This window comes from Phyllostomus discolor, chromosome 8 (genome assembly GCF_004126475.2).
Source record: "Phyllostomus discolor isolate MPI-MPIP mPhyDis1 chromosome 8, mPhyDis1.pri.v3, whole genome shotgun sequence".
Taxonomy (NCBI): domain Eukaryota; kingdom Metazoa; phylum Chordata; class Mammalia; order Chiroptera; family Phyllostomidae; genus Phyllostomus; species Phyllostomus discolor.
In genome coordinates this window covers 79,088,664-79,114,491 of record NC_040910.2, presented here as the reverse complement: position 1 = coordinate 79,114,491, position 25,828 = coordinate 79,088,664, and the positions used below count along the sequence as shown (strand labels likewise).

The 25,828-nt window shown below is 46.2% G+C and overlaps 2 protein-coding genes across 5 annotated transcripts in view; one reads left to right on the top strand and one right to left on the bottom strand.

Moving 5' to 3' along the window:
* The window catches only part of FAM222B (family with sequence similarity 222 member B), a 65,884-nt gene extending 65,742 nt beyond the window's left edge, over positions 1-142 (bottom strand). The window contains exon 1 of one of the 3 annotated variants that reach the window (XM_028519396.2): positions 1-142. The gene's annotated coding sequence lies outside the window, so the exon portion shown is untranslated. The other 2 variants (XM_028519398.2, XM_028519394.2) reach the window with 2 other exon arrangements.
* A 9,814-nt stretch (positions 143-9,956) lies between these two features.
* On the top strand, positions 9,957-13,974 carry ERAL1 (Era like 12S mitochondrial rRNA chaperone 1). 2 transcript variants are annotated; one of them, XM_028521814.2, is made up of 10 exons: positions 9,957-10,332; positions 11,158-11,285; positions 11,392-11,469; positions 11,870-11,916; positions 12,078-12,139; positions 12,307-12,419; positions 12,510-12,758; positions 12,898-13,047; positions 13,154-13,234; positions 13,351-13,974. In XM_028521814.2, exons 1-10 carry the CDS (start codon positions 10,050-10,052, stop codon positions 13,471-13,473), a joined length of 1,314 nt encoding a protein of 437 aa, XP_028377615.1. In that variant the 5' UTR covers positions 9,957-10,049; the 3' UTR covers positions 13,474-13,974. The 2 variants fall into 2 exon arrangements, with proteins under 2 accessions (XP_028377615.1, XP_035889230.1); XM_036033337.1 differs by lacking the exon at positions 13,154-13,234 and having other exon boundaries at positions 10,019-10,332.
* The last annotated feature ends 11,854 nt before the right edge of the window (positions 13,975-25,828 follow it).

Here is a 25,828-nt window from a genome sequence, read left to right as displayed (position 1 = left end):
TGTCGGTGACTGGGCCCGGCCCTCATGGCTGCTCCGTTGCTGCCCGCCACCAGCCGCCGACACCGCCGCTTCTCAACCGAGCCCCTCAGTCGCCGCCGCCGCCGTGGGCTCGCCGGCAGCTGCTCCTGCGCCTGCGCAGCCTGGCGTGCCCGGGCCTTCTCGGGTCTCCAGCGCCTGCGCAATCCGCTTCAGGGGCGTCTTAGACAGTGCCTGATGCCTTGGAGCCCTGTGTCTCAGGTAGACATTGTCCGCTGGACCTCGAGGGTCTATTAAACTAGGCTTTGGTAGCTGTCCCAGGATCGAAACCTCTGAAATGTCTTGCCCAGTTACTAAAGGTTTGGACCCATAAGGGGCCATAGACTTAATGGCACTACCAGGATTCTGTATCCCATTTGCACCTGAAGGCCTGAATTTTCGTGCTCTGAGGTGAGCACTGAGAATAAATTTAGGCCTGCCTTCCTCCCTCCCTTCCTCCCTCCCTTCCTTCACTCCTTCCTTCCCTCCCTCCTCTCTTCCTCTCTCTCTCTTGCCATGCTAATCTCTGTGTGAGTCCCATCTTAGTAAATGTGCTGCCCATGCGAGCACTCTTTGTTTGTTTAATTGATTTTTAGAGAGAGAGAAGAAACATCAATTTGTTGTTCCATTTATTTTTGCATTATTGCACGTGTGTGCCCTGACCAGGGTGGTAATCCGCAATTTTGGCATATCCGGAAGATGCTCTAACCAACTGAGCTATCCAGCCAGAGCTAGGTTTCTTTCCAGAAGATGATCACATCTATTGTAGAATGCATTGGGGGTAATTGTGTAAGAGGCAACTTCGACACCCCAAAATATACTACTAGCTAGGGGGTGCTCAGAAGCCCGGGGTCCTTCTCTAGGAGATGACTACACCTAGAATGCACTGGGACACTGTTAAGTTCAGTCTGTTTATCAAGGGCATACTGTTTATTGGATGAAAGTGTTCTAGATGTCTCATTTGTACCGCCAAGGGACTTGCTGGCTAATAGGCCCCTACTTTCCAGCTATCACTGTAGAGTCTGAACCTTTTGCAAACTAGTAAAGGAAACCAGACCTGTAGCCCAATGAGACCCAACTATCAGCTCGTAGACCACTGTGCCGCCTTGGCATAGCCCAGTAAGAGACTAGGCTCAGCTGAGTCCTGGGAATTGAACAGCACAAATTTGAAAGCTGCAGGCAATGCACTTCAGTCAAAGGGAAGAAGTGGTACAGGACTAAGTTCTCCTTATCACTGTGATTCCAACATCCCACCTCCAGCCCACTCTCCCTCTACAATTCAGCATTTGGGGAGATAGGGACCAAGATATAACATCAGGAAAAAAGAAGAAGAAAGTGCCTTTTTTTTTTTAATGAACAGTGTTAAATTCTACTTGCAGGCCTGGTTCTAGAATGAATGTTTAAACTTCTAATATAAGATAAGGAAAGTTTTCCTATTTTGTAAAAGAAGCAAAAATAGACCCTAGGCCTAGAAAATCGTTGCCCTTGAGTAAAGGTTGAGAATGCTGAAAATGAAGTATCAGAATGATGCTGAAGGCAACACTGCCTGATTGGCATTAATATTACTAATTACGGAGATTGGGTTGGCCATTGTTCCTCAAACCCAAAGGTGTCTGCTTCAATTCCCAGTCAAAATACATGCCTGGGTTGCAGGCCAGGTCACCGGTTAGGGGCACACAAAACGTGATTGTGGAACATTGATGTTAGTCTCCCTCTCTTTCTCCATTCCCTTCTTTCTAAAAATAAGGAAATAAAATCTTTTTTTAAATATTACTAATTCTTCTGCAGAAGGAGGCAGAAAGATAAAGGCAAATGCACCTAATGGAATTCTCAGGTCACTAAGATACTAAGAGTTGTTCCCTGAAGCACATAGGAACATGAGGATTTTTTTCTTATCAAATTCTTGTGATTTTTACATGCAGAACTAAATGTTGCTGTGGGGAAACAATGTATAAATTCACATAATCCTATCTCAAGAAAAGCAAATCTACACAAAGGTACAGTTCTCATGTATGAACTGCCTCCCACCAAGGCAATTATATCTTGACATATATAAAGTAAAATACAACAGCTAACTGAACAGGATGGTGGGCACTAAAGACATCCTGTGGGCCTGTGGGTAGGGCCCAGGACCAATCCCAGAGGCTAGCTCCTGGCTTAGAAGAATTGTCATTACTTGCAAAAGTATTATCCTTTGGAATGAGAGCACATTTGGCACCTTAGCAGAATTGCAAAGCCAGAAAGGAGGAAGAATTAATGTAGACACTATGTTCTGATGAATTGATGACTAAAAAGAAGGCCATAGTTGGCCCTGAAGCTCCTGGGAACTGTGCTTTCCCAACTTCACCACCACATGCAGCCCCTAAGGAAGGCCTGCTGGAATCCATATGATGACAGCATTATCTTCTTATAGTTGAACCATAAGGGTCTCCTAACCTATTTCTTTACTTAAATTTTTTTTTAATTGATTTTAGAGACAGAGGAAGGGGGAAAGAGAGAGAGAGAGAGAGAGAGAGAAGCACCAATGTGACAGAGAAACATCAATCACCCTTACAAACCCCAACTGGAGATCCAGCCCTCAACCTAGGAATGTGCCCTGACCAGGGATCCAACCCACAACCTTTTAGTGTATGGGACAGCACTCCAACCAAGTGAGCCACCCAGCCAGGGCTTGAATTTCTTACCAAGGACAAAAGAGCGCAGTTTTTTTCCTACCAAGCATTCATTCACTATATCTAATGAAGATCATTCAGACAACAACCCTTACTCCATTTTCAGACCATGTGGATAAGCACATATTGGCGCTTAACCCAGACAGAGCCAAAAACGCATAAGGAGAATTTTCTTTCTGAGAAAGTTCTTTCCCACTAAAACTGGATATGAGAAGATATCATACCCAGAACTGCTGCAACCATCTTGATGCTATAAAGGGCGAGCCAATACAGAAATGTAATTTATTCACTCACTGAACAAAAATCTATTGAGTATCCACTACATACAAGATACTGTCCTGGACTTCCGGCAAGATGGAGGAATAGGTGGATACACCGTACCTCCTCGCACAACCAAGATTAGAGAAACAGTAATTTACAACAATAATTTACAATCAGAATAACACCCAGATCTGGCAGAGGATTTGTCTGAATGGAAGTCGGGCAGCCAAGAAGTTGAAGTAGATGCGTTCATCCAGACTGGTAGGAGAAGACGAGCCAGGCGGGCGCGGGGCTGGCTTGGGCACGCAGAGGTCGGGGAAAATTTGGCGTGAAATCGGCGCGCAAGAATGCAGCGGTGATCCCTGAGTACGCAAGCTGTGGATGGCAGACCCAGAGGGGTAGCGATTGTGGACCAGGGCAGAACTCGCAGCCCGGGAACCCAGAGAAGGTCCTGAGTCCAGGAGAACGGAACTATGGCCATTGTTTTCTCCTGTCCCGCTCCCGCCCCCACCCCGCCCCCACATATAACGTCACAATCTAGTGACTGGGGTGCCCAGCCCTGGTGAACACCTAAGGCTCCGCCCCCCACCGTAACAAGAGCAACCACACCAGAAAAAAAAAAAAAAAGGAGAGACAGGGGAAAAATATGTTTTCAACAGAGCAGATCAGTCCCCCAAGACTCATCCTTTTGAGCGACCAAGAAATAGCCAATCTATCAGATGCGCAGTTCAAAACACTGGTGATCAGAAAGCTCACGGAACTGATTGATTTTGGACGCAATTTAGATGAAAGGATGCAGGTTACCATAAAAGAGATGCAGGAAGATACGCGGAGGAGAGCCAATAGTGAAAGGAAGGAATATGAATCTCAAAACAATACAGTGGACCAGAAGGAAGATAGAATCAACCAAGCAGGGAAGCATGATGAAATAAGAATTCAAAAAATCGAGGAAAAGATTAAGAGCATCCAAGACACCTTTAAACGTTCCAATATCTGAATTATAGGGGTACCAGAATCGGAAGGGGAAAGCAACAAATTGAGCACGTATTTGAACAAATAATAAAGGAGAACTTCCCCAATCTGGCAAAGGCAACAGTCTTCCAAGAAATCCAAGAAGCTCAGAGAGCCCCAAAGAAGTTGGACCCAAAAAGAAACACACCAAGGCACATCATAATTACATTAGCCAAGGTAAAAACAAAGGAGAGAATCCTAGAAGCAGCAAGAGATGAGGGGACAGTCACCTACAAAGGAGTTCCCATCAGACTGTCAGCTGATTTCTCCAAAGAGACCTTACAGGCAAGAAGGGGCTGGAAAGAAATATTCCAAGTCATGAAAGGCAAGGACCTACATCCCAGATTGCTCTATCCAGCAAAGCTCTCATTTAGAATGGAAGGGCAGATAAAGTGCTTCTCAGATAAGGTCAAGTTAAAGGAGTTCATCATCACCAAGCCCTTATTTTATGAAATGCTAAAGGGACTTATCTAAGAAAAGAAGATAAAGAAAAGACATGTATAGTAAAAGGACAGCAAACTCACAAATATTAACAACCACACCTAAAGCAAAACCAAAAGAAACTAAGCAAACAACTAGAACAGGAACAGAACCACAGAAATGGAGGGCACATGGAGGGTTAGCAGTGGGGTAGGAGGAGGAGAGAGGGGGAAAAGGTATAGAGAATAAGTAGCATAGAATGTAGGTGGAAAATAGATAGGGGGAGGGCAAGAATAGTATGGGAAATGTAGAAACTAAGGAACTCATAAGTATGACACATGGACATGAACTAAAGGGGGGAAATGTGGGTGGGAGGGGGGTACAGGGGGGAGGGGAAGGAAGGGGGGAATGGGACAACTGTAATAGCATAATCAATAAAATATATTTTAAAAAAAAGATACTGTCCTAAGTGCAGGAGATACAGTAGTGAATAATATATATCCCTTGTTTTCATAGAACTTACATTCTAGTATAGGATATACAATAGCAGCAAACACAAAGCATTTACTATGTGCCAAGCATTGTTCTAAGTGCTTTACACATATCAGTTATTTTAGTAATAACAACCTTATCAGCATATTATCATTATCCCTATTTTAAAATATGAGGAAACTGAAGTAGAGAGGATACTTGCCTCAGATCACATCATAAATAATGGAGCTGAGAATCAAACACAGGATGTCTGGCTCAATCTGTGTGCTTATTCACCATATTATAAACTGCCTTGTCATAGGAGGAAAAAAGGGGCCTATGAGAGAATATAACCAGCCTTGCAAGTTAAAAAAAAAAAGAGAGAGAGACTTCTGGTGTAGGAAGATACACTGTGCCTACTCACAACTGAAAGGACAATAACAAATTTAAAAACAAAAACAACCAGAACTGCCAGAAAATTTAACTGCATAGAAGTCCAACAACCAAGGAGTTAAAGAAGAAATATTCATCTAGACCAGTAGGAAGGGCAGCCAGACAGACAGGACTTGAGGCAAGGCAGCAGCTGGAGGACCAGGGTGGGTGAGGCAGTGGCTGGTGGAGTGGGTGGTCCCACATTTGCGTTTGGATAAACCAGGAGGAACAATTGGGGAGTCAGACAGACCACACAACCCAGAGTTACAGTGTGGGAAAATAAAACCTCAAAACCTCTGACTGAAAAAACCTGTGGGGGTTGTGGCAGTGGGAGAAACTCCCAGCCTCACATGAGAGTTCATTGGAGAGACCCATGGGGTCCTAAAACATACACAAACCACCCACCCAGGAATCAGCACCAGAAAGGCCCAATTTGCTTATGGGTAGCAGAAGAAGGGGCTGAAAGCCTGCAGAGAGCTAAGTAAGCAGCATTGTTCCCTGTCAGACCCCTGCTCCGCAACCCATACCCCACTATGGGTTGTCCGCCCTGGTGAACACCTAAGGCTCCACCCCTTATGACGTAACAGGCACATGGAGACAAAAAAAAAATGGCCCAAATGAAAGAACTGATCATAGCTCCAGGAAAAACACAACTAAGCAACAAAGAGGTTAGTCAACCTATCAGATGCAGAGTTCAAAACACTGGTAATCAGGATGCTCACAGAAATGGTTGAGTATGGTTGCAAAATAGAGGAAAAAGCAAAGGTTATGAAAAATGAAATAAAGGAAAATGCACAGGGAACCAACAGTGACTGGAAGGAAACCTCGACTCAAATCATCAATGGTTTGGACCAGAAGGAAGAAACAAACATTTAACCAGAACAGAATGAAGAAACAAGAATTTTAAAAAATGAGGAGAGGCTTGGGAACAACTTTAAATGTTTCAACATCTGAATCATAGGGGTGCCAGAAGAAGAAGAGGAAAAGCAAGAAATGGAAAACTTATCTGAAAAATTAATGAAGGAGAATTTCCCCAATCTGGCAAAGAAAATGGACTTTCAGGAAGTCTAGGAAGCTTAGAAAGTCCCAAAGAAGTTGGACCCAAGGAAGTGCACACCAAGGTACATCATAATTACATTACTCAAAATTAAAGAGAAGAGGAGAATCTTAAAAGCAGCAAGAGGAAAGGAGACAGTTACCTACAAAGGGGTTCCCATAAGACTATCAGCTGATTTCTCAAAAGAGACCTTACAGGGAAGAAGGGGCTAGAAAGAAGTATCCAAAGTCATGAAAGGCAAGGACCTACATCCAAGATTGCTCTATCTAGCAAAACTTTTATTTAGAATGGAAGGGCAGATAAAGTGCTTCCCAGATAAGGTCAAGTTCAAGGAGTTCATCATCACCAAGCCCTTATTATATGAAATGTTAAAGGGACTTATCTAAGGAAAAGAAGATGACCAAAAATATGAATAGTAAAATGACAACAAACTCACAACTATCAATAAATGAATCTAAAACAAACAAAAACTAAGCAAATAACTAGAACAGGAACAGAATCACAGAAATGGAGATCATATGAAGGGTTATCAGTAGGGAGGGACGGGGAGAGAATGAGGGAAAAGGTAGAGGGAGTAAACGTAAATGGTAGGTAAAAAATAGACAGAGGGGGTTAAGAATAGTATGGGAAATGGACAAGCCAAAGAACTTATGTATACAACCCATGGACATGAACTAAGGTGGGTAATGGGGGTTGGAGGGGGTGCAGGGCAGAGGGGAATAAAGGGGGGAAATGGGATAAGTGTAAAAGCATAATCAATAAAATACATTTAAAAGAAAAAAGTAAAAGAGAATACCATGTAATTGGTGAACTGAAAATTTCAACTGAGCTGAAAAAGTTCACTTGAATGGAATGACAAAAGATGGGACTGGCAAAGTAAGCTGGAGACATATTAATTAGCTTGTACTTTATTCTCAGGGCAGTGAAGCAAAGGAGTGATTTAGTCAGATTGGGGCCATGAGGAAGTTGGTAAAATCAAAGATCCTGAAGACCCCTGAGTAACTTCTTAGGATCATTGCTGTGAGGAAAAGCCTCTTTGAGGAAGTAACATTTAAACTGAAACCTGAATGGGGAGCAGAAGCCAAATCTAGAACACATGAAGCAGGAGGAGTAACATGTAAAAACCATGAGGCAGAAATGAGCTCTGTGTGTGTGTGTATAATTTCATTTATTTTTAGAAAGAAGGAAAGGAGGGAGAAAGAGAGGGAGAGAAACATTGATGTGTGAGAGATACATCGATCTGTTGCCTTTTGTGTGTCCTCAGCTAGGGACCTGGTCCACAACCCAGGCATGTACCCTGAATGGGAATCAAACTGGTGACACTTTGGTTCGCAGGCCACTACTCAATCCACTGGGCCACACCAGCCAGGGAGAGCCTAGTACAATTAAGAGATGGAAAAAAGCCAATGTGGCTGAAGTCTTGGGAATAGAAGTAAGCAAAGTTTTTAATGCATGCAAGGACTTTGGATTAATCCAGTTGAAAGAGGAGGCTATCTCCTTCCAATTCTATCCTCTTAAATCTTTGAAATTTATCTGCTTCTCTCCACCATCTTGATTGGACTATTTTAATAAGATAAAAGTTGAAACAGGATTTGCAATAAGAAAAGGTTTTTCACTTTTCAGATGGAAACAATTAAGCATTTTTAAAAAATAAACGCTGGTATAAGGAATACAGTACAGAAAGAAATTGTCTATACAGAAAAGAAATTTATGGAAAAAGATTCCCAATGGTGCAAAACAATTAGCCTTAAGATAAAAACATTTATTGAAAGCCTATATTGTGTTTAGTCCTAGATCCAAATGAACATATATTTCATCTTACAGATGAGGGAACTGACACCTGAAGAATTTAAATAACTTGTTCAAACTCACACAGCTGATAAATGGCAAAGTGAGATATCAACCCAGGTAATCTGTTTCATTTGATTAACCTCTTCTAACTTCACATAATACAAAATTCCCCCACAATATCCTTTGAAGGGAAATTTCTGGGAAAGAAGAGAATTAACAAAGCACTTTGACTCATTTCCCCTAATTTTTGTGTCATCCCTGGGATGCTTCCACAGTACTATCTGTTGCCAGAACTGTACTATTTAGTATGTGTTCCATAGGTAATTTTGCATTTATGTAATTAAACTCTTCATTCACTGTTTAACCTGTAATTTCCCTTCACTTTAATGCAGTTGAAATGCATTTTACCTTCCTATCCATGAGGGATTCATATTTTCCTAATTGCTGACTGTCGTGTACTTAGTGGCATCTTGTTTTGGGGGCATATGGGTGCCCAAAGAACATCCAGAATATCATGTTCCAAAAAAGCTGTTCCTTCCACTACCAGATTAGGCACCCTGAAAACTGGAGCCTGGTGACATTTGCAAACCATCAGAGTATTTGACTCCTCTGGCTCTGTCAATCCTGTCACTCAGCTTCCCTGGACACTCAACCTTCAATTCCCACAACAGCAGCCTGGCCAGCTGGTTCTCACCATCTTCCAGTATCCCCCACACCTCTGTCCTGTATCATCAGGTTTTTGGTCTCTGCTGGGTCATTGCCATGAACAAATAAAATCTCTCACCTGAAAAAAGGAAACTCTCTCCTAACCCCACTCCTCTTCTGCTCTGCTCCCCTGGGAAGAATTGTATATACGAATGTATCCTGGCTATCCTTAATTCCTGTCCATTCTCTCTTAAACCCACTCCATTTAGGCTTTTACCCAGACCATTCTACTGAACTATTCCTATCAGGTCACTGACACCACACACACACAAACACACATGGCCCCCAGGATGCAAGTGATGGAAGAATTTTGTCCATTTTGTTCATTGTTATATGCCGGCATCCTGGCAGGGCCTGAACACAGTATATGCCTAATGAATTACCATCCCTCTAGTTCCCGTAACAATTATCTCTCAATATCAAGAGTCTGATTGAGAGCCTTCAAAGGATGAAAGGGGTTTTAGGCCACAAATCACCCAAGGTAAAGCAAGTTGCTCAGGCTGCTAAGGCAGTCTGGGAGACCCTGGGTGACTAAACGGCTGCTTCTTCCTTTGAAGACCCTCTCCTATTTTGGAAGACAGGGTCTACTATCTCAGGGAAAAGATAGTAGCCAAGGTTTAAGGAGGGAAATCCGGGTCGGCTGCTCACCCGCAACACTGACCCACGGATCACTCCATACAGGAGGCTCGCATAAAGTGAAAGTGCAGCCTGCCGGAGCCGCTGCCGGCCGCTAGGGCCAATCCAAACCGGGCCTGGAAAAGGATCCTTCAAGCCTGAGGCTGGAGAAGACTAAAACGATCCATACGGAGACGAGTGGAACAGTGCCGGTTCCCACGCCCACCCATCCTTTGATACTTGGGTTTCTCTAGCTGGGTGAAGAAGTCAAGCACTAAAAGGAGAACGCTTTCTCCTGCTTGGTCTCGTGGGAGATGTAGTTTTTCAGGAGGCTGGGCTACAAGGTCCTTTTACAAAAGTTTAGCAGAAGAAAACACGACATATACAGGATTCCAAAAAGATCATCATGCTCAAACTCTAAATACTCATGTTCCCCTTTTCTTGGCCATTCTCCAGAGTAATCCTCCCCACACCCCGCTCCAACGCCGCTGGCGTCTCGGCACTCTGGGCCAGTCTATCTCCAGCTCGCTCGTCTTTCTGCTGCTCCATCCAATCGTAGGTGACTTCCCTGCCAGTTCCCGGCGTGCTTTGCGGCTGTCATGGCTTCCCCCAGCCAGCGCGGGGTTGCGCTCTTTCGAACAGCGTTAGGGTTTTGGCAGCTGGGCCCTGTCGCCGCGAGGGAAAGGGCAACGCAGTTTCCGTCACTCTTAGGCTGTCAGCGGAGGTGCGTGTCCTGTATCGCGGGCGCTGCTTTCTCTGGCCCCCTCCTGGCCTCGGCTTCTAGGCGTTATGGCCAGAACTCCGCCCTGGACCGCTTGCTGGGAATCTCTCAGGCGGACAGTTCGTTGACACCTCGCGTACCCGCCGTGTCCTTTAACAAAGGTAAAGGGCCCCGACAGATATGCCCGGGACGGTCACGGTTTTTAATCACGGAAAGTTCAGCATTGGGGAAACCTCTCAGTCCGGTGATAATATTTTTGGCCCGGCGTTATAAAAACAATCTAAAGGCCACGAGAAAGGTGAGCAGTGAAGGCTCATCTGGTCACAAGTATAGACGCTCACAAAGCACGAGATTGAAGGACCGCAGGCAGAGTTGTGGCTTTCTGACCCCACGTGGGAAGCAGACTCGACCCAGTAAATACCCAATGTACTTGGCAAGCCACTGGATTACACCTGGGAAATAGCGTCCTCTATTCTAGTAGGGAGTCCGGACACATAAACTGAGCATTGCAGTGCAATGTCATAAGAAGCTAATACAAAAAGACTGAGACAGCTTTCAGAGCCTTCTTAACACCATCAGTAGAGTGAGACTGTCAGAGTTGGAGGGATTCCTGGCTTTATCTGGTCTATCTGTACTCACATATTTACCAGGCACAACCACACAGTGCAGTCCCACTCAGTAACTGAGTATGAAGTGCCAGGGATTGTTTCCACAAATGACCAATTGTCAAAAGAAGGTTATAAGTGGGTACCATTAATATCATCTCTATTTTACATATGAGAAAACGAAGGAATTTAGAGAGGTTAGAGGACTTGATAAAATGATATAAACTAATTAATGGACAAACTAAGTCTCAAAACCAGCTCTTGGCTTCAACCTGGCACACTAACCTTGTATCCGTACTCCCTTTGTGGGTGGGTAGGGCTGCATAACGGACAGGATCTAGATTGTACTCCCTCTCATTCCCCTCCTGCCTTCACATACAGATGAACAGGATCTCCTTTTGGTTCATCATCCTGACATGCCCGAAAACTCCCGAGTCCTACGAGTGGTCCTCCTGGGTGCCCCGAATGCAGGGAAATCAACACTCTCCAACCAGCTGCTGGGCCGAAAAGTATGCTGCACCCTGGACCTACCCCCAACACACACCCCTTTCATCTCTCCATGTATTGTCTTGGAAGGATCTGGGACCTCAATTGTGACCTCTTTGTTCCTGGCAGGTGTTTCCTGTCTCCAAGAAGGTGCACACCACTCGCTGCCAAGCTCTGGGGGTCATCACGGAGGAAGAGGCCCAGGTGGTAGGTACTGGCAACAGAACAGAGTGTGATGCTTAAAGGGCCTCCCTTAGCGTTAGACCTGAAGAAAATGATGTTTAAACTCACTTCTCTGAGGAAAGAGGATTTCCTCTTCCTTTAGGCTTAGATTCTCTCTCTGGCATTTAGTCAGAAAGAGCTTATTTTGTCTTTACTCCTTCGTAGTCTTCCATATATCTACAGTCATCATCTTCCTCCTGGATCCCATCTAGAATTTAAACAAAGTGAGAGGGTAAAAATCTAGTCAGCTTAACCAAAAAGTGTGGGGGGGGGGGGGGAGGGGAGAGCAGGCTCCTGACATCAAGGGTAGCTTTTCTCTTGCTCCCAGTCATAGTCTTTCCTCCTGGGACCCGGGGGTCTGGGTATCTCTCTTTCCTCATTTTAGATTCTACTTGACACACCTGGCCTGATCAGCCCTGTTAAACAGAAAAGGTAATACTTATGGAAACAAGGGTTCTAAGGGCAAAGGTGTTGAAGAGGGGGTGGGGAGATTCCATCACAGGGTCTGGAAAACCCCCTTTTCATACCGCATCCCTTATCAAGAGTGCATTGGTCATGAGGCCCTGCCTGAACTCTGTATGTCTGTCCCTCAGGCACCACCTGGAGCTCTCATTGTTGGAAGATCCATGGAAGAGCATGGAGTCTGCTGATCTCGGTTAGGCTCAAGATGGGAGTCTGAAGCCCAGTTTACACTGTCATGACCTCTTATTCTTGATAGTTTGGGAGGTGGGGTTTGGTCAGAGCCCATACCACTAGAAGTTCTTCGGGAGCTTAGAAAAAGAGTGGTCAAATCTTTGTCCTCCCTGCCCTGCCAACTTCCAGTGGTGGTACTTGTGGATGTCTCTGACAAGTGGACTCGGAACCAGCTCAGCCCCCAAGTGCTCCAGTGCTTGACCCAGTATTCCCAAGTTCCCAGCATCCTTGTCCTGAACAAGGTGAGCACCGCCTATCTGAGGAAGGGGTCTGTTTTCCTTCAAGGCCCCCATCTGGCTGACCATACATCCTCTGCCCATCCCCATGCCCAGGTAGATTGCCTAAAGCAAAAGTCAGTTCTCCTGGAGATCACAGCAGCCCTCACTGAAGGTATGGTCAATGGCAAGAAGCTCAAGATAAAGCCAGCCTTCTGCTCAGGGCCAGGTGTCCATTGCTCCAGCCCAGCAGCTAAGGGCCCGGACACACAGTCTGTTGGCGGCCCTAAGAGGATTGGCTGGCCCCACTTCCAGGAGATCTTCATGTTGTCAGCCCTAAGCCAAGAGGATGTGAAAACACTGAAGGTCAGTCAGCCTTGGCCATAGCCTGGCCGTTGGCTTCTACCATGGGAAGACAAGCCTCAGAGTTCCTCCCAGGAGTGAGAGTAAGTAGGAAAGTCCTGGTTGGGACTGAGATGCTCACCCACTTCCTCTGTGCCCCCAGCAATACCTCCTGGCACAGGCCCGGCCAGGGCCCTGGGAGTTCCATAGTGAAGTCCTCACTAGCCAGACACCTGAGGAGATCTGCACCAATATCATCCGAGAGAAACTCCTAGAGCACCTGCCCCAGGAGGTGCCATACAATGTGCAGCAGGTACAGGCCCAGTGAGAGGATCTGGGGGCTCTCTACTAGGGATACAGCAGGACAGCTGGATCCCAGAGTGATTGGGGTATGGACCTGCCTATGTTTCCTTGTGCAGAAAACCGTTGTGTGGGAGGAAGGGCCAAGTGGGGAGCTGGTGATTGTACAGAAGCTTCTGGTGCCCAAAGAATCTCATGTGGTAAGCAGGGCTAAGCTTGGAAGAGGTACTAAGGCTCCATGAGGCAGGGGTTTCCCCCTCACTGCTTGGGATCCCTGAGAGGCGGCTCACAGACCCTCTCTTTATCCCATCCTCAGAGGATCCTGATTGGTCCGAAGGGGCACCTGATCTCCCAGATTGCAGAGGAGGTAGGCCGAGACCTCATGAACATCTTTCTCTGTGAGGTTCGGCTGTGCCTCTCTGTGAAGCTCCTCAGTTGACCACCTTCTGCTGTGCCTCTCAAGACATCCCAGTCCAAGCTTTGAAAGAAGCCACTGACCAGAATTGCCCTTGCCTGAGGCCTGCAGGGGCTGGTGAGGGGCATGGATTCTGACTGACTGACTCTGGCTGGCCTAGCTTGCCTATCTGCACAGCCCCTGCCTAGACATGTCTTGTGTTAGAGGAAGGAACCTATCTTAGCTCATTTCCCAGGTAATTCCTCTCACTGGGGCCACAGCTACCTAGGTCTAGAAGTTGGCCCTTTGGTAGGATCAGTGCCACCCTACTTCCTTCTGGCATTGGGAGCAGAGTTTCTCCCTGAGTTGCCAGTTGTTAGCAGAGAAAAGTTAGTCCTTTCTCCCCCTCCTAACCTCCACCTTGAAGCCATGTAAGGATCCATGTATCCTGAGTGAGACAGTGCCTCCCAGCTGCTACCCAAGTCTTTGATCCCTCCCACCCCATCATTTTCATTATTGGATGCTAATAAAGTTAAAAGACAAGCATTCTGGTTCTCATCTTTATTTTTTTAGAACAGGAAAGAGAAAACTTACCAATTCCTCACCCCCACCCTATTGTCTGAACTGGAGTCTCCCTCCCTTCCAGTAGTCTGCTCCAGGGTCCTGAGGTCTCTTCTTGGCACGTTTTCTGAGCGCAGCAAGAGAACCGTTACCATTACTAAACTCAGTAATGGTAACGGTTTCCTAGCCATTCCCAAGTGCCCTGTCAGCAGGCTGCAATCGTGTGATCAGCGAGCATGGTGGGCTTGTGGCATCCTCTGCCCTCCTCATCAGGTTCCAGAGCTGGGGGTGCCCGGACTAGTACATCATCTATACTGTAGTATCTCATTGCAAACTTACAGTATATGATGATATCCCAGCCAGGGCCCTGCAGAAGGGCACAAGGAGCATGGCTTGGAGACCACTGTGGCAGGGAAAGCCAGGGTCTGGGGGCAGAGCAGGACAGACCAAGGCTGGACACACAGAACTCCCCAGTCCTTGCTCCACAGCTCCCAGGCTAGCATCTTTTTATTTTTAGAGAGCAGGGAAGGGAGGAAGAAAGAGAAACATTGATGTGCAAGAGAAACATCAGTCAGTTGCCTCTTGCATGCCCCCAACCAGGGACCAGGCCTGTGCCCCAACCACAGTGATCTTTAGGTTTGCAGGAGGACGCCCAACCCACTGAGCCAGGCCAGTCAGGGCAGCATGTCACTTCTGTAGTCAAGGGCTTCCCAAGTGGGTTGGCGGAAGGGCACTGGCCCAGAGAACTCTGCAAAGCAAGGATCTGTTGAAAGCACCTTAGGCAGGGGTCCCCAACATCCAGGGTGCAGACTGGTATGGTCTGTGGCCTGGTAGGAACCAGGACACACAGCAGGAGGTGAGCTTGAATGTAATGTACTTGAATCATCCCGAAACGATCACCGTCCCACCCCAGGTCCCTGGAAAAATTGTCTTCCACGAAACCAGTCCCTGGTGCCAAAAAAGTTGGGGACCACCGACCTTAGGGACCCAGCACTAGAGCTAAGACAGAAATCACATAATGAGGCCTAAGTTTGTTTCTGGCCAGACCAACAGACAGACCCAGAGGAGGGGCACTTACCTGGAGCACTTACCTAGAGCCCAAACTGCTGGCTGGGGAGGTAGAGAGGCCCTGTCCCTGCCTTCCCACTGAAGGTGCTTGCCTTTTAATCCACTGGCCCCTCCCCTGGGTGGGGCACTTTCCTGGGTAAGGCCCTGTGTCTTAACCCTTTCCTTGCAGGATACCTTGGAAGGAGGGTCACTGACCCCTCTTAGGCCCTTTCTCACACACTCTTATGGACCTTGCTAGGCCTAAGATCCACTCTTCACTGTCATTGCTATGAAGCTGGTGATATATCTGCTAGGAAAAAGGCCAACCCTACCCCATCCCTTCAGGGTTTAATTGTAGGTCATCCCTGGTGGGGGTTTGGGTTGGTTTTTTGGTGGTGGTGGGATTAGTTGAATATCTGTAAGGCAGGGAGTTTCCTTACAGCTGGATCTCTGGATTCCCGGGGCAAGCTCTGGCCGAAATTTGAGTCCCCAGGCCCCTGCCTGCATTTGTGCTGAGCTCAAGGAGGCCAGACCTAAGCAGGTGGACCCCCTTGCCCACCTATGTCATGACAAGGTTCTCTGTGTGGAGGGTTGGGGGTAGTCCTTTGCTGAGAAATTTGAAGGGCGCTGAATCCAAAACTCTTGTGGAGCCAGCATGAGAATGGGTGGGGCCGCCCTGGCCTGGTAGTTCAGGTGGTCCTGGTTGGAGCATGGCTCCCACAGCCAAGGTTTTAGGTTCCAGCCCTGGCAGGGCACATACAGGAATTAACCAATGAATGGGTAAATAAGTGGGATGGCAGATGGACATTTCTCTCTCTCTCTCCCTTCCTCTCTCCCTAAAACCAATAAATAAAAATTAAAAAGAAAAAGAATGGGTGGGGCCTGTTCTTCACAGATGGAGGCACTCAGAGTGGGAGTGGGCAGTATTTTGTCCTCTGCCTCTGGGGAAGATGAGAATCCTGGCATAGAAACTCCTCAAAACAAGGCTTCCATTATTTCAGACCCCCATTCGGGGAGGGGGGAACATCTGCTTTTCCTTTCCCTGACTTAGACAACCTGGTCTGTGTTTTAGGAGGCGGTTACGCCCCTCCTCTACAGGCAGATGAGGCCAGGATGGGGAGTGGGGGAAGAGACCCAGCCTTGTTTTGGTTCCGTGCAGGTGTTCTATTTCCTGATGCAACAGAACTTGGCACATGTTTCTTCATGTCTGACATGGTCTTCACTCCTTTCTTGTCTAGTTAACGCTAGTCCCACTTCAGATCTCCGAGTGTCACCTCTTCAGGAGAGTGTTCCCCTGGGTAGTTAAATCCTCCTGTTACAGGCTCATTATTTGTATGATTATTTGCATTAGGTAAATAATGAATAATTGTGAAGGTCTGGTTTACTCACTGGTGTTTCTCTGCCACAGAGCAGGGACTGATGTTCATGTTGAATGACTGATATGGAGCTGAACCTGATGTAATTGTGGGGGAGGCGAGAGTCTTTGGCCTGGGAAGGCAGATGGACAAAGGTGTAGCTCTCGCAGGCAAGTCATATTCTCTCTTGGACTGTCCCTGTTCTCCTTTGTAAATAGCAATAATAACAGTCCCTAGTTCATAGAGTTGTGAGAACAAGGTGATTAGCTGCTAATAAAGCACTTAGCATAGTACTACTGCTGGCCCTCAGAACGGGTTCAAACAAGTTAACTCCTACTTCATCTCTTTCTCGTGTTCATTGAAGGCCACAGACAAGGCCTGTTGTTGAAAATCTGAAAGCCCATGGAATATTGTGTGGGTTTTTTTGGGGGTCTTTGTATTTATTTGAAATAGAGAGGAAGGTGGGGAGAGAGTGAGGGAGAGAGACATCGATTTGTTTTTCTGCTTATTTATGCATTCACTGGTTGATTCTTGTATGTGCCCTGGCCAGCGATCAAACCTGCAGTCCTGGAGCATTGGAATGATGCTCTAAGTAACTGAGCTGCCCAGCCAGGGCATGGAATATTCTTGAAAGCAGCTTGAGTCCATTGAGAGAGCCCAGGTTCAGAGGTAAACAGGACTTGAGTGACAGTCCCAACTGTTCCACACCCATCTCTGTGACTTTGGACAAAGTGCCCTCAGCTTCAGTTTTCCCAAATATAAATTGGGAGCTACCCATACCCAGCACATTGTTATTAGGATGATATGAGCATGTCTTTTTAAGACATACCCCAAATCACGTCATTCATGCTAAAAGCCCGTGTACCAAACCTAGATTTATTACTTGATCTAATTGCAGCTTCAACCTTTCCCAGAAATGTAATAATTGAAGAGTCTGGAATTTTCTGGTCAAGCACCAGTGAGGTAATGTCATGTAGGCCCCTCTATCCCTCACAGGAAGAAGAGGCAATCTGCATGATAAAAACCCCTTTCATTCCCTTCCCCACTAAAAAAAGTTAGGGCCCCCAAATAATCTCTGCTTTTATTAATAAATCCCTTGCTCCATCCTGCTTCCTATAAAAACCTTTCATTTTGTATAACTCCTGGGAGCACCTTTCTAGTTGCTAGATGAGATTCATGAATCCCTTAAAACCCATTAGACCTTCAAATTTACTTGGTTGAATTTCGTTGCCTTTTTAATGAATTTTTTTTCCATTTTATTTATTTATTTGAGTGAGAGAAAAACATCAATTTGTTGTTTCACTATATTTATGCATTCACTGGTTGATTCCTGTATGTGCCCTGACGGGATCAAACCCACAGCCTTGACATATCGGGGACAACACTGTAAACAACTGAGCTATCCAGCCAGGACCTGAATTTTGTCTTTTAACAGCACTCATCTCAAACCCAGATCAGAGCCTACCATGTATAGAACCAATGTCAGTTTCCTCCCCTTCTTTTCTCTGTCTCATGAGCTATATGACCGGGGGGTTAAGGTGCCACTACTCTGAGCTTTGGTGGCAATATATACTTCACCAAATTCTAAGAAATAAGTGAGAAATAAGTGTGAGAAACATTCATAAACCAATGTGCTCTAATCAAGTGAAGAATCATGAGTATGTCTGCTCTTGCTTCCCTGTGACCCCTCCTGCCAGGCCACCTCCACTCAGAGACCCCACAGATAGATTGGGTTCCTTTACCGGAGTAAAAGCTTTGTACACCAAGGCCAAACTTTATGCCATTCACTGTCTAGGTTTCTGCTTAATCCTTGGGAGTCAAGTGTAAAGGTGAACATGGACAGAACCCAGGGGTCCTGGAGGTAGAGGAGAACAGTAGCAGTATCTCATCTAACCAGACACCCTGTGGCTGTGGCCCCTGACTGGGGTGGAGGGGGCTGAGCTCAGGGTGTGGGCTGGAGGACAGTCTGAGCCTGGGTGGAGTGGTCTGGGGCCCTGATAAGCAGACTTGTGGCTATCAGGGTGGGGGCTCTCCTGCTTATCAGGAGCCAGCAGGGGCCATGGTAGGACCTAAGCACACTTCCCGCCATCTCCTGGATAGCTGCTTTTTAACCCTGTGCCTCCTTAGAGCCCTAAGGGGGTTTAGTCCTACTTTTCTCCAAATCACAAGGAGGTTCTGCCCCTTGCATGGCTAGCATGGGGGTGGGGTCCTTGAGTTTAGTCTTACATTGTAACAGCTTTTACTTCAGACCTGGAGCCTCATGGCTCTCTTGAGGCCAGGGTGGGATGGTCTGGGACTTATCCTTCTAAGGTCTAATTCTAGTCCCTTCCAGTACAGTTTTCAGTTCTTGGCTCTCTCTGTCTCTCTTTTTTAATCCTCACCCAAGGATATGTTTATTAATTTTAGAGAGAGAGGAAGGAGGAGAAAGAAGAAGCAAGAGAGAAAGAGAAACAGAAACATTAATGTGAGAGAGAAACATCTAATAACATCTGTAGGTGCCCCGACTGGGGATCAAACCCACAACCTAGGCATGTGCCCTGAATGGAAATTAAACTGGAGACATTTTCGGTGTAAGGGTTAACACTCCAACCGAGCCAGGGCTCAGCCCTTGACTCTTATTTAGACCTTCTGATGAAGTCCTTAAACCATATGGCAAGTGATGGAATTAGAGTCCTTTAAAATCATGGAGTTCAAGTCCCTCATTTATATAGTAGAGGAAACCGGGGCTCAGAGGAGGGGAGAGAATCATTCAATGCCTCAGGGTTCCCTCCACCTCTCAGCATCAGAGGACTCAGGACCCTAGGAGGAACAGGTCAGCAGCAGCAGATATGCACAGATCCACAGACACATACACCCAGTACACACACCCAGTACACATGTGTGATGCCCACATAGACACACAGCACATGGGGTACACATAAAAAATACTCAAAAAATAGATTCAGCTAGTGAAATTATTCTTAATTTCGTCTTGGTTAAGTAAAGTACTTTTTTTTTTTTGTAAAATTACTCTTAATTTCCTCTCAGTTACTTTACTAAGTTTCATGAAGTTGGCAAAGACAAAAAAAAAGGCTAAGTAAGTAATATTTAATGTCTCATTCATAGTCCAGTTACCAGCAAAACTCACCAGCAAGTCCTCAGGAACTGAGGACTTTGAGAAGTTCTGGGAGGTTCTTGCCATCCTGTTTTGCCTTAGGTACAGGGGACCCAAAGCAAGAGCCTGGCGTGGTTCTAGAAAGGTAAGAGATGTGGAAAAGGAGGAACTGGAAAATTCATCCCTTCTGTCCATGTGACAGACTGGAGTCTGAGATCCAGGGGTTTGTCAGAGGTGACCGCTGGTGATTGCCTTTTATCCCAGCTTAGTTTCATCATGACCAGCCTATGGAGCTTCTCCTAACCTTCCCCGACACTTGCCCCCTATGTCCAGACTTTGGACCTGCTCTGTTTCCCTCATTACACTGCCAGAATTCATCTGTTTCTTACTAGTCTCTAACTACTCTGTGACCAGGCATCTTGTTGGATTACTTTCTGTGGCCCCTGCACCCTTCATGGGCTTTATTCTGGGAGGTGCTCAGAGGATGCCTTGCACTGAACAGATGCTGGCTCTGCAGACAGTGCCCAGCACGTGCTCAAGTACTTTCACACTCCCAGTGCCTCGTGGCCCCATGAGCAAGTGCACAGTGCTGAGCAATGAACCCGGGTTCAGTGGGGTCCTTGGGGGCTTTGCCTATGTCCCTCAGTCTCCAAAAGGTGGTTGTGTGCTGATTTTATAATGGAGATAGTGGGGCTCCTGGAGGAAGTGCGTGGCCCTGAATCACACAGGGGATTTTAAAAAGAGGTGGGAGCACAGCTCTGCTCCCCAGACCGCCCCCCCACCCCCACCACAGGCTCTGTGCACAAAGCTGCTGTGCATGAGGTTGGTTTTTTGTGTGTCTCTCTGGAGGCTTTTTGAGTTTCAGAGACAGTGGAATCAGACCTGAGTTTTGCCACTTACCAGTGATGTGATTCTGAACATATTGCTTATTTTATCTCTCTGAGTCTCAGCCTCCTCCTCTCTTAAGTGGGGATGACAATACTCACCTCACGAGATCCTTGGAAGAGTCAGCGAAAGTGTGGGAAGCTGCCGCACAATGCAGGGATTCCATCTTTGCTTCCACTTCCTTGGGTCCTCCCACCTGTCTGACTCCTTTTATTTATTTTATTGATTGATTAATTGGTTGATTGGTTTTGAGAGTACATTTGTTAAAGTTGGGGACAGCGAAATAAGGAAGGGCTTAGGACAGAAGAAACAACAGGAGTGAGCCTAGGCGGGGCTGCTTTGGCTCACTGCATAATCAGAAGAAAGGGGGCATTGCAGACAGGGTCAGGGGGTTAGCCAGGACAGGCCACCGCTGCTCATGGCTCCCCTGGTTGCAAGTCTCCTGGGGTCCCTTAGAGTTTGGGAGATGTGTGTCTGTGGGGGAAGAAGAGAGGAAAGGGAAAGGTGCAGGGGTGCTCCCAGGAGGGAGAGCCTGCCTGTCTGACTCCTTTTAAAACCTTTTCCACACCCTGCTCTTGACGAGTTCCAACCAGGTGACAATTCTCTCTCTTTTCTCTGACCTCCTGTAGCTTGTGAGCCAGGCCCTCACATGGAGCTCACAAGCCTGGAATCACGGGACATCCTTGGCTTGAACCAGAGCCTTAGCCTTCCTGGTTCATGGGTCATGCCCTAGAGTTACTGCTTTTCTTCTGGACAGCCTGCCTGGGACAGACAGAGCCAGAAGGGAAAAGCACAGCTTTGAATTTGTCTGAGCCTGGGCTCCACTACTACCTGCCAGGTGGGCCTGGGCCCTGCGCCCTGCCCTGCTTGTGGAGTCCTGGCTTCCTTATCCATAAAACGGGCTTAAAAAGCCTTGTTTTCTGTGATGATTGTGTAGATGAAATAAGATAGTAGAGGTTCATATGCAGGGTCTGGCAGAATTAACACCTGCTTGAACATGGTTGGTAGCATCATAACATGGGTGTAATAATTTACAATTTTAATTTGAACATTTCACCTAAAATGTCATATGGTGTGCTTGAGTATGATATTGTTATGTTACAGAATTACATACTTATGATTTTGTAGTAAAAGATTTTATAATAAAAAGGGGGCCTTATTTGTGCTGGACCCTGTATTATAGGAACTGGACAAATGCAGGCTTCTTCCCTTCTGGCCTTGCAGAGGGCTTTCCCTATTTGTCCTCCCTGCTGCAGCGCGTGTGCTCACTCACATACCTGTGCAGATATGCGAGATAGTGCATATCTGCCTGGGAATATACTGAGTCAGAAATAGAGACTTTCTAATCAGCATCTTCCCAGGTCTTTTCATTCCCTTCTAGTTCCTGTTCTCTGGGTCAGTGGGAACCCCCATGTTCAGACTGGGGTCATGACCTCCTCAGGCTCCGGGCACAGACCTAAAGTTGCTGTTGGTTCGGAAAGGATTCCCGGGGAGCCTGGGTGTTTCCTCCTCTTCAGATCCTTCCCGCCATCAGCTAGGCCCTCACCTCCCTCCCTCCCTGCCAGGACAACCTGTCGGCTCCACAGCTGCTGTGGAAGAGATAGGCAGCTTGGATTATCAGGTCAGACAAGTCTCCTAGTGACAGTTCCCTGCCCCCACACCCTTTCAGGCAAAGGTACGAGAGCATTTAACCCTCTCTGTGCTGGGCCCTGAGGCCCAGGGACTGGAAATAGCAGAAAGGGGAGGTAGGCCCGTGTACCCCATACCGAGTTCTGAAGGTTGGAGCCATGCACACAAGGAAGCAGACAGCAGCATCACTATGTCCTCCAGGAGCCCATTCTGCATGCTGGGCCTTCTTATGCCGCATCCTAGGTCCATGACAGCCCAGAATGAGGGGACAGCCTGAGCAGGCCTTTAAGGGCTTAGACAAAAGACTCTGTACCACTACCCAGTCTCCCTTCCTGAGGTTCCCGGCGCTGGGGTTGGGGACCTGAGTCCATTAGCTTTAGTGCAGATGCATCACCCCTCTCTCCACCCCCAAATTATTGCCCCTTTCTCCTCTCCAAGCCTCTTTTAGCAACATCCTCTGCCTGTTTTCTTGCTGATTGCCCTTCCCAGGCCTCTCTGGTCATCTCCTCTGTTTAACCATTGTCTCTGACATCTCCTAGTTAGGCCCCACGCAGCCACCCAGGCCTCCCTTCCCTGAAGGTCAACAGGAACTAGTAAAAGGAGCAGGAGTTTCAGAGTCTGGGATCCTGCTTCCAATGCTGGTTCTGGCTCAGATACTGTGTAGCCTGGGCGAGTTCCTTCACTTCTATGCTTCTCAGTTTCCTCATTTTATAACATAGAAGGCAGTGGCTCTTTTCACAGGGTTGACTCAGAGATGAAATGAGTACGACATGTATATCATTTTAGTAATCACTTGGAAAATAAAATTTAAATTTAAAAAGTGCCTGCAAGAGGGCTTTATATGCTAGCTACCAAGCAAATAATATCAGCTAATAGATGCTACGTGCTCACAGAGTGCCATGCTGGATGCTAATGTGAACCCTGTCATTTAGCCATTGTGACATTCCCAACTATACACAGCCCCAGGCTCGATCCTTGAACCTCTTCTCTTCAATACTTGCATTCATTCCTTTATTGACCTCATCTTGTCCCATGGCTTTAAATACTATCTGTACACTGGTGACTCTCTAATCCTAATGTCCAGACCAAGCCTCTCCCTGTCTCCTAAACGAGTTTGTGGAGTGAATCTCCTACTTACCAGTTTCTCCAATAGGCACCTTAGATTTAACATGTCCAAAGCTGAGGTCCTGATCCCACCTCAAATCTGCTCCTTCAACTGTTTTCCCCATGCATGTATAAATAGCAACTTCATTCTTTCAGACAGCCCCAAGACCTTGGGAGCAATTTATTTATTTATTTTAATTTTAGTTTTCAATTACACTTTGCATTCAATATTATTTTGTATTAGTTTCAGGTGTACAGCCTAGTGGTTAGACAGTCAGATACTTTACAAAGTGCTCCCCGATATTTCCAGTCCAAGTACCATACATACTTATTACAATGTTACTGACTATACCCCCTATGCTGAACTTTACATCCCCACAACTCTTTGTGAATACCAATATGTACTTCTTAATTCATTCATATTTTTCATCCAGTCCCCCAACCCCCCTCTCTGTACCTATGAATCTGTTTCAATTTTGTTTGTTTATATATTTTGTTTTTTAGATTCTACATGAGTGAAATCATATGGTATCTGTCTTTCTGTGACTTATTTCACTTAGCATAATACCCTCTAGGTCCATCTATGCTGTTGTAAACAGTGATTTCATTCTTTTTTTTTTTTAAGATTTTATTTTTAGAGAGGGAAGGGAGGGAGAAAGAGAGACAGAGAGACAAAAACATCAATGTGCGGTTGCTGAGGGCCACCGCCTGCAACCCAGGCATGTACCCTGACTGGGAATCAAACCTGCGACACTTTGGCTCGCAGCCCACGCTCAATCCACTGAGCTACACCAGCCAGGGCTCATTCTTTTTTTTTTTTTTATGGCCAAGTAATATTTCATGGGACAATTTATTTTTTTAAAAGATTTTATTTATTTATTTTTAAAGATGTGGGAAGGGAAGGAAACAGAGGAGAGAATCATCGGTTGCTTCTTAATGTACCCCCAACTGGGAACCTGGCCGGCAACCCAGGCATGTGTCCTGATTGGGAATCAAACTGGTGACCCTTTGATTCACAGGCCAGCACTCAATCCATTGAGCCACACCAGCCAGGGCAACAGTTTATTTTTGAATTAACTTTTTATTGAAGTATAACATACATTCAAAAAGTACATAACTTGCAAGTGAATTATCACAAAGTGAACACATTTATGTAACAAATTACTCAGATCAAGAGAGTGAGCCCTGGCTGGTATGGCTCAGCAGATTGAGCATTGGCCTGTGAACTAAAAGGTCACTGGTTCAATTCCCAGTCAGGGCACATGCCTGGGTTGAGGGCCAGGTCCTCAGTGGGGGGTGTGTGAGAGGCAACCACACACTGATGTTTCCCTCCCACTCTTTCTCCCTCCATTCCCCTCTCTCTGAAAAAAAGAAAATAAAATCTTTAAAGAAAAGAAAAAGAACATGGCCCCAGCCAGGATAGCCCAGTTGCTTAGAGTGTTGTCCTAATATGCCGAGGTTGTGGGCTCAGTTCCCGATCAGAGCACATGCAAGAATCAACCAATGAATACATAAGTAAGTGGAACACTAAATGGATGTCTCTCTCTCTTCCCCTTCTTCTCTAAAAGATATTAATAAATTAAATTATTAATCAATAAATTAAAATAGTAAAATAAAATAAAAAAGAGAATGTTCCCAGATGTTCCCAGGAGCCTACTACGCCCTCTCTCTGTCAGCGACCTTCTCTCCGGACTCCTAATGCCCTAGATTAGTTTTGTCTGCTTTTTTGGACTTTATAAAATGAACTGATATACATGTACTATTTTATATCTGGCCGCTTTCTCTCAACACTGTGAGATTCATTCAAGTTGTTGCATATACCAATAATTTATTTTCATTATTGTGTAGTATTTAATTTCCTGAATATACTATGCATTATTCACTCCACCATGGGTAAACATTTGGGTTTTTTGAAAATTGGGGCCATTATTCATAATATTGCTATGAATATTCGTGTATGCATAGTTCTTCTGGGAGTTGAATGGCTGGGTCAAAGCTTATGTTATGCTCAGCTGCACTACATTCTGTTAAACAGATTTCCAAAGTAGTTGTGTCGATATACACCTCTACGAGCAGTGTATGAAAGTTCCAATTGCTCCACATCCTCATCTAAACTTGGTGTTACTTTTTTCCATTTTAATCATTCTGGTGTGTATGTAGTGATATCTCATCCTGGTTTTAATTTATATTTCCCTGATGACTAATGAAGTTATGCATGCTATTCTCATTATCCACTGCTGTGTGATAAACCATCCCCAAACATGGAAGCTTAAACAATTGACAGTCCTTTCACCATCTTCCACAGTTTTGGGGGCCAGGGTTTCAGGAGGTAGGCTGGGCAGAACTGGCTTGGGGTCTGTCACGCAGATGCAGTCAGATGGTGGCTGGAGGTGCTGAGGGATGGCCAGACATCTCTCTCCATGTAGGTCAGGGCCTGTCTGCTTGGACTTCCTCACAGCACAGTGGCCTCAGAACAGTCAGCCTGCTTGTACACTGGTTGGAGCTTTAAAGACAGTATTCTTGCCCTGGCTGGTGTGGCTCAGTGAATTGAGTGCTGGCCTGTGAACTGACAGGTCACCAGTTTGATTCCCAGCCAGGGCACATGCCTGGGTTGTGGCCCAGGTCCCCAGTTGGGGGCGTGAGAGAGGCAACCAGTTGATGTTTCCCTTGCACATTGATGTCTCTCTCCATCTTTCTCCCTCCTTCCCCTCTCTCCAAAAATAAA

Bases quoted from the DNA above. Each gene is read 5' to 3' on its own strand.
- ERAL1 (XM_028521814.2), top strand. From the start codon at position 10,050: ATGGCTTCCCCCAGCCAGCGCGGGGTTGCGCTCTTTCGAACAGCGTTA. The intron at 12,140-12,306 runs GTTAGGCTCAAG...GCCAACTTCCAG, and splicing joins CATGGAGTCTGCTGATCTCG to TGGTGGTACTTGTGGATGTC. The intron at 12,759-12,897 runs GTCAGTCAGCCT...CTGTGCCCCCAG, and splicing joins AGGATGTGAAAACACTGAAG to CAATACCTCCTGGCACAGGC.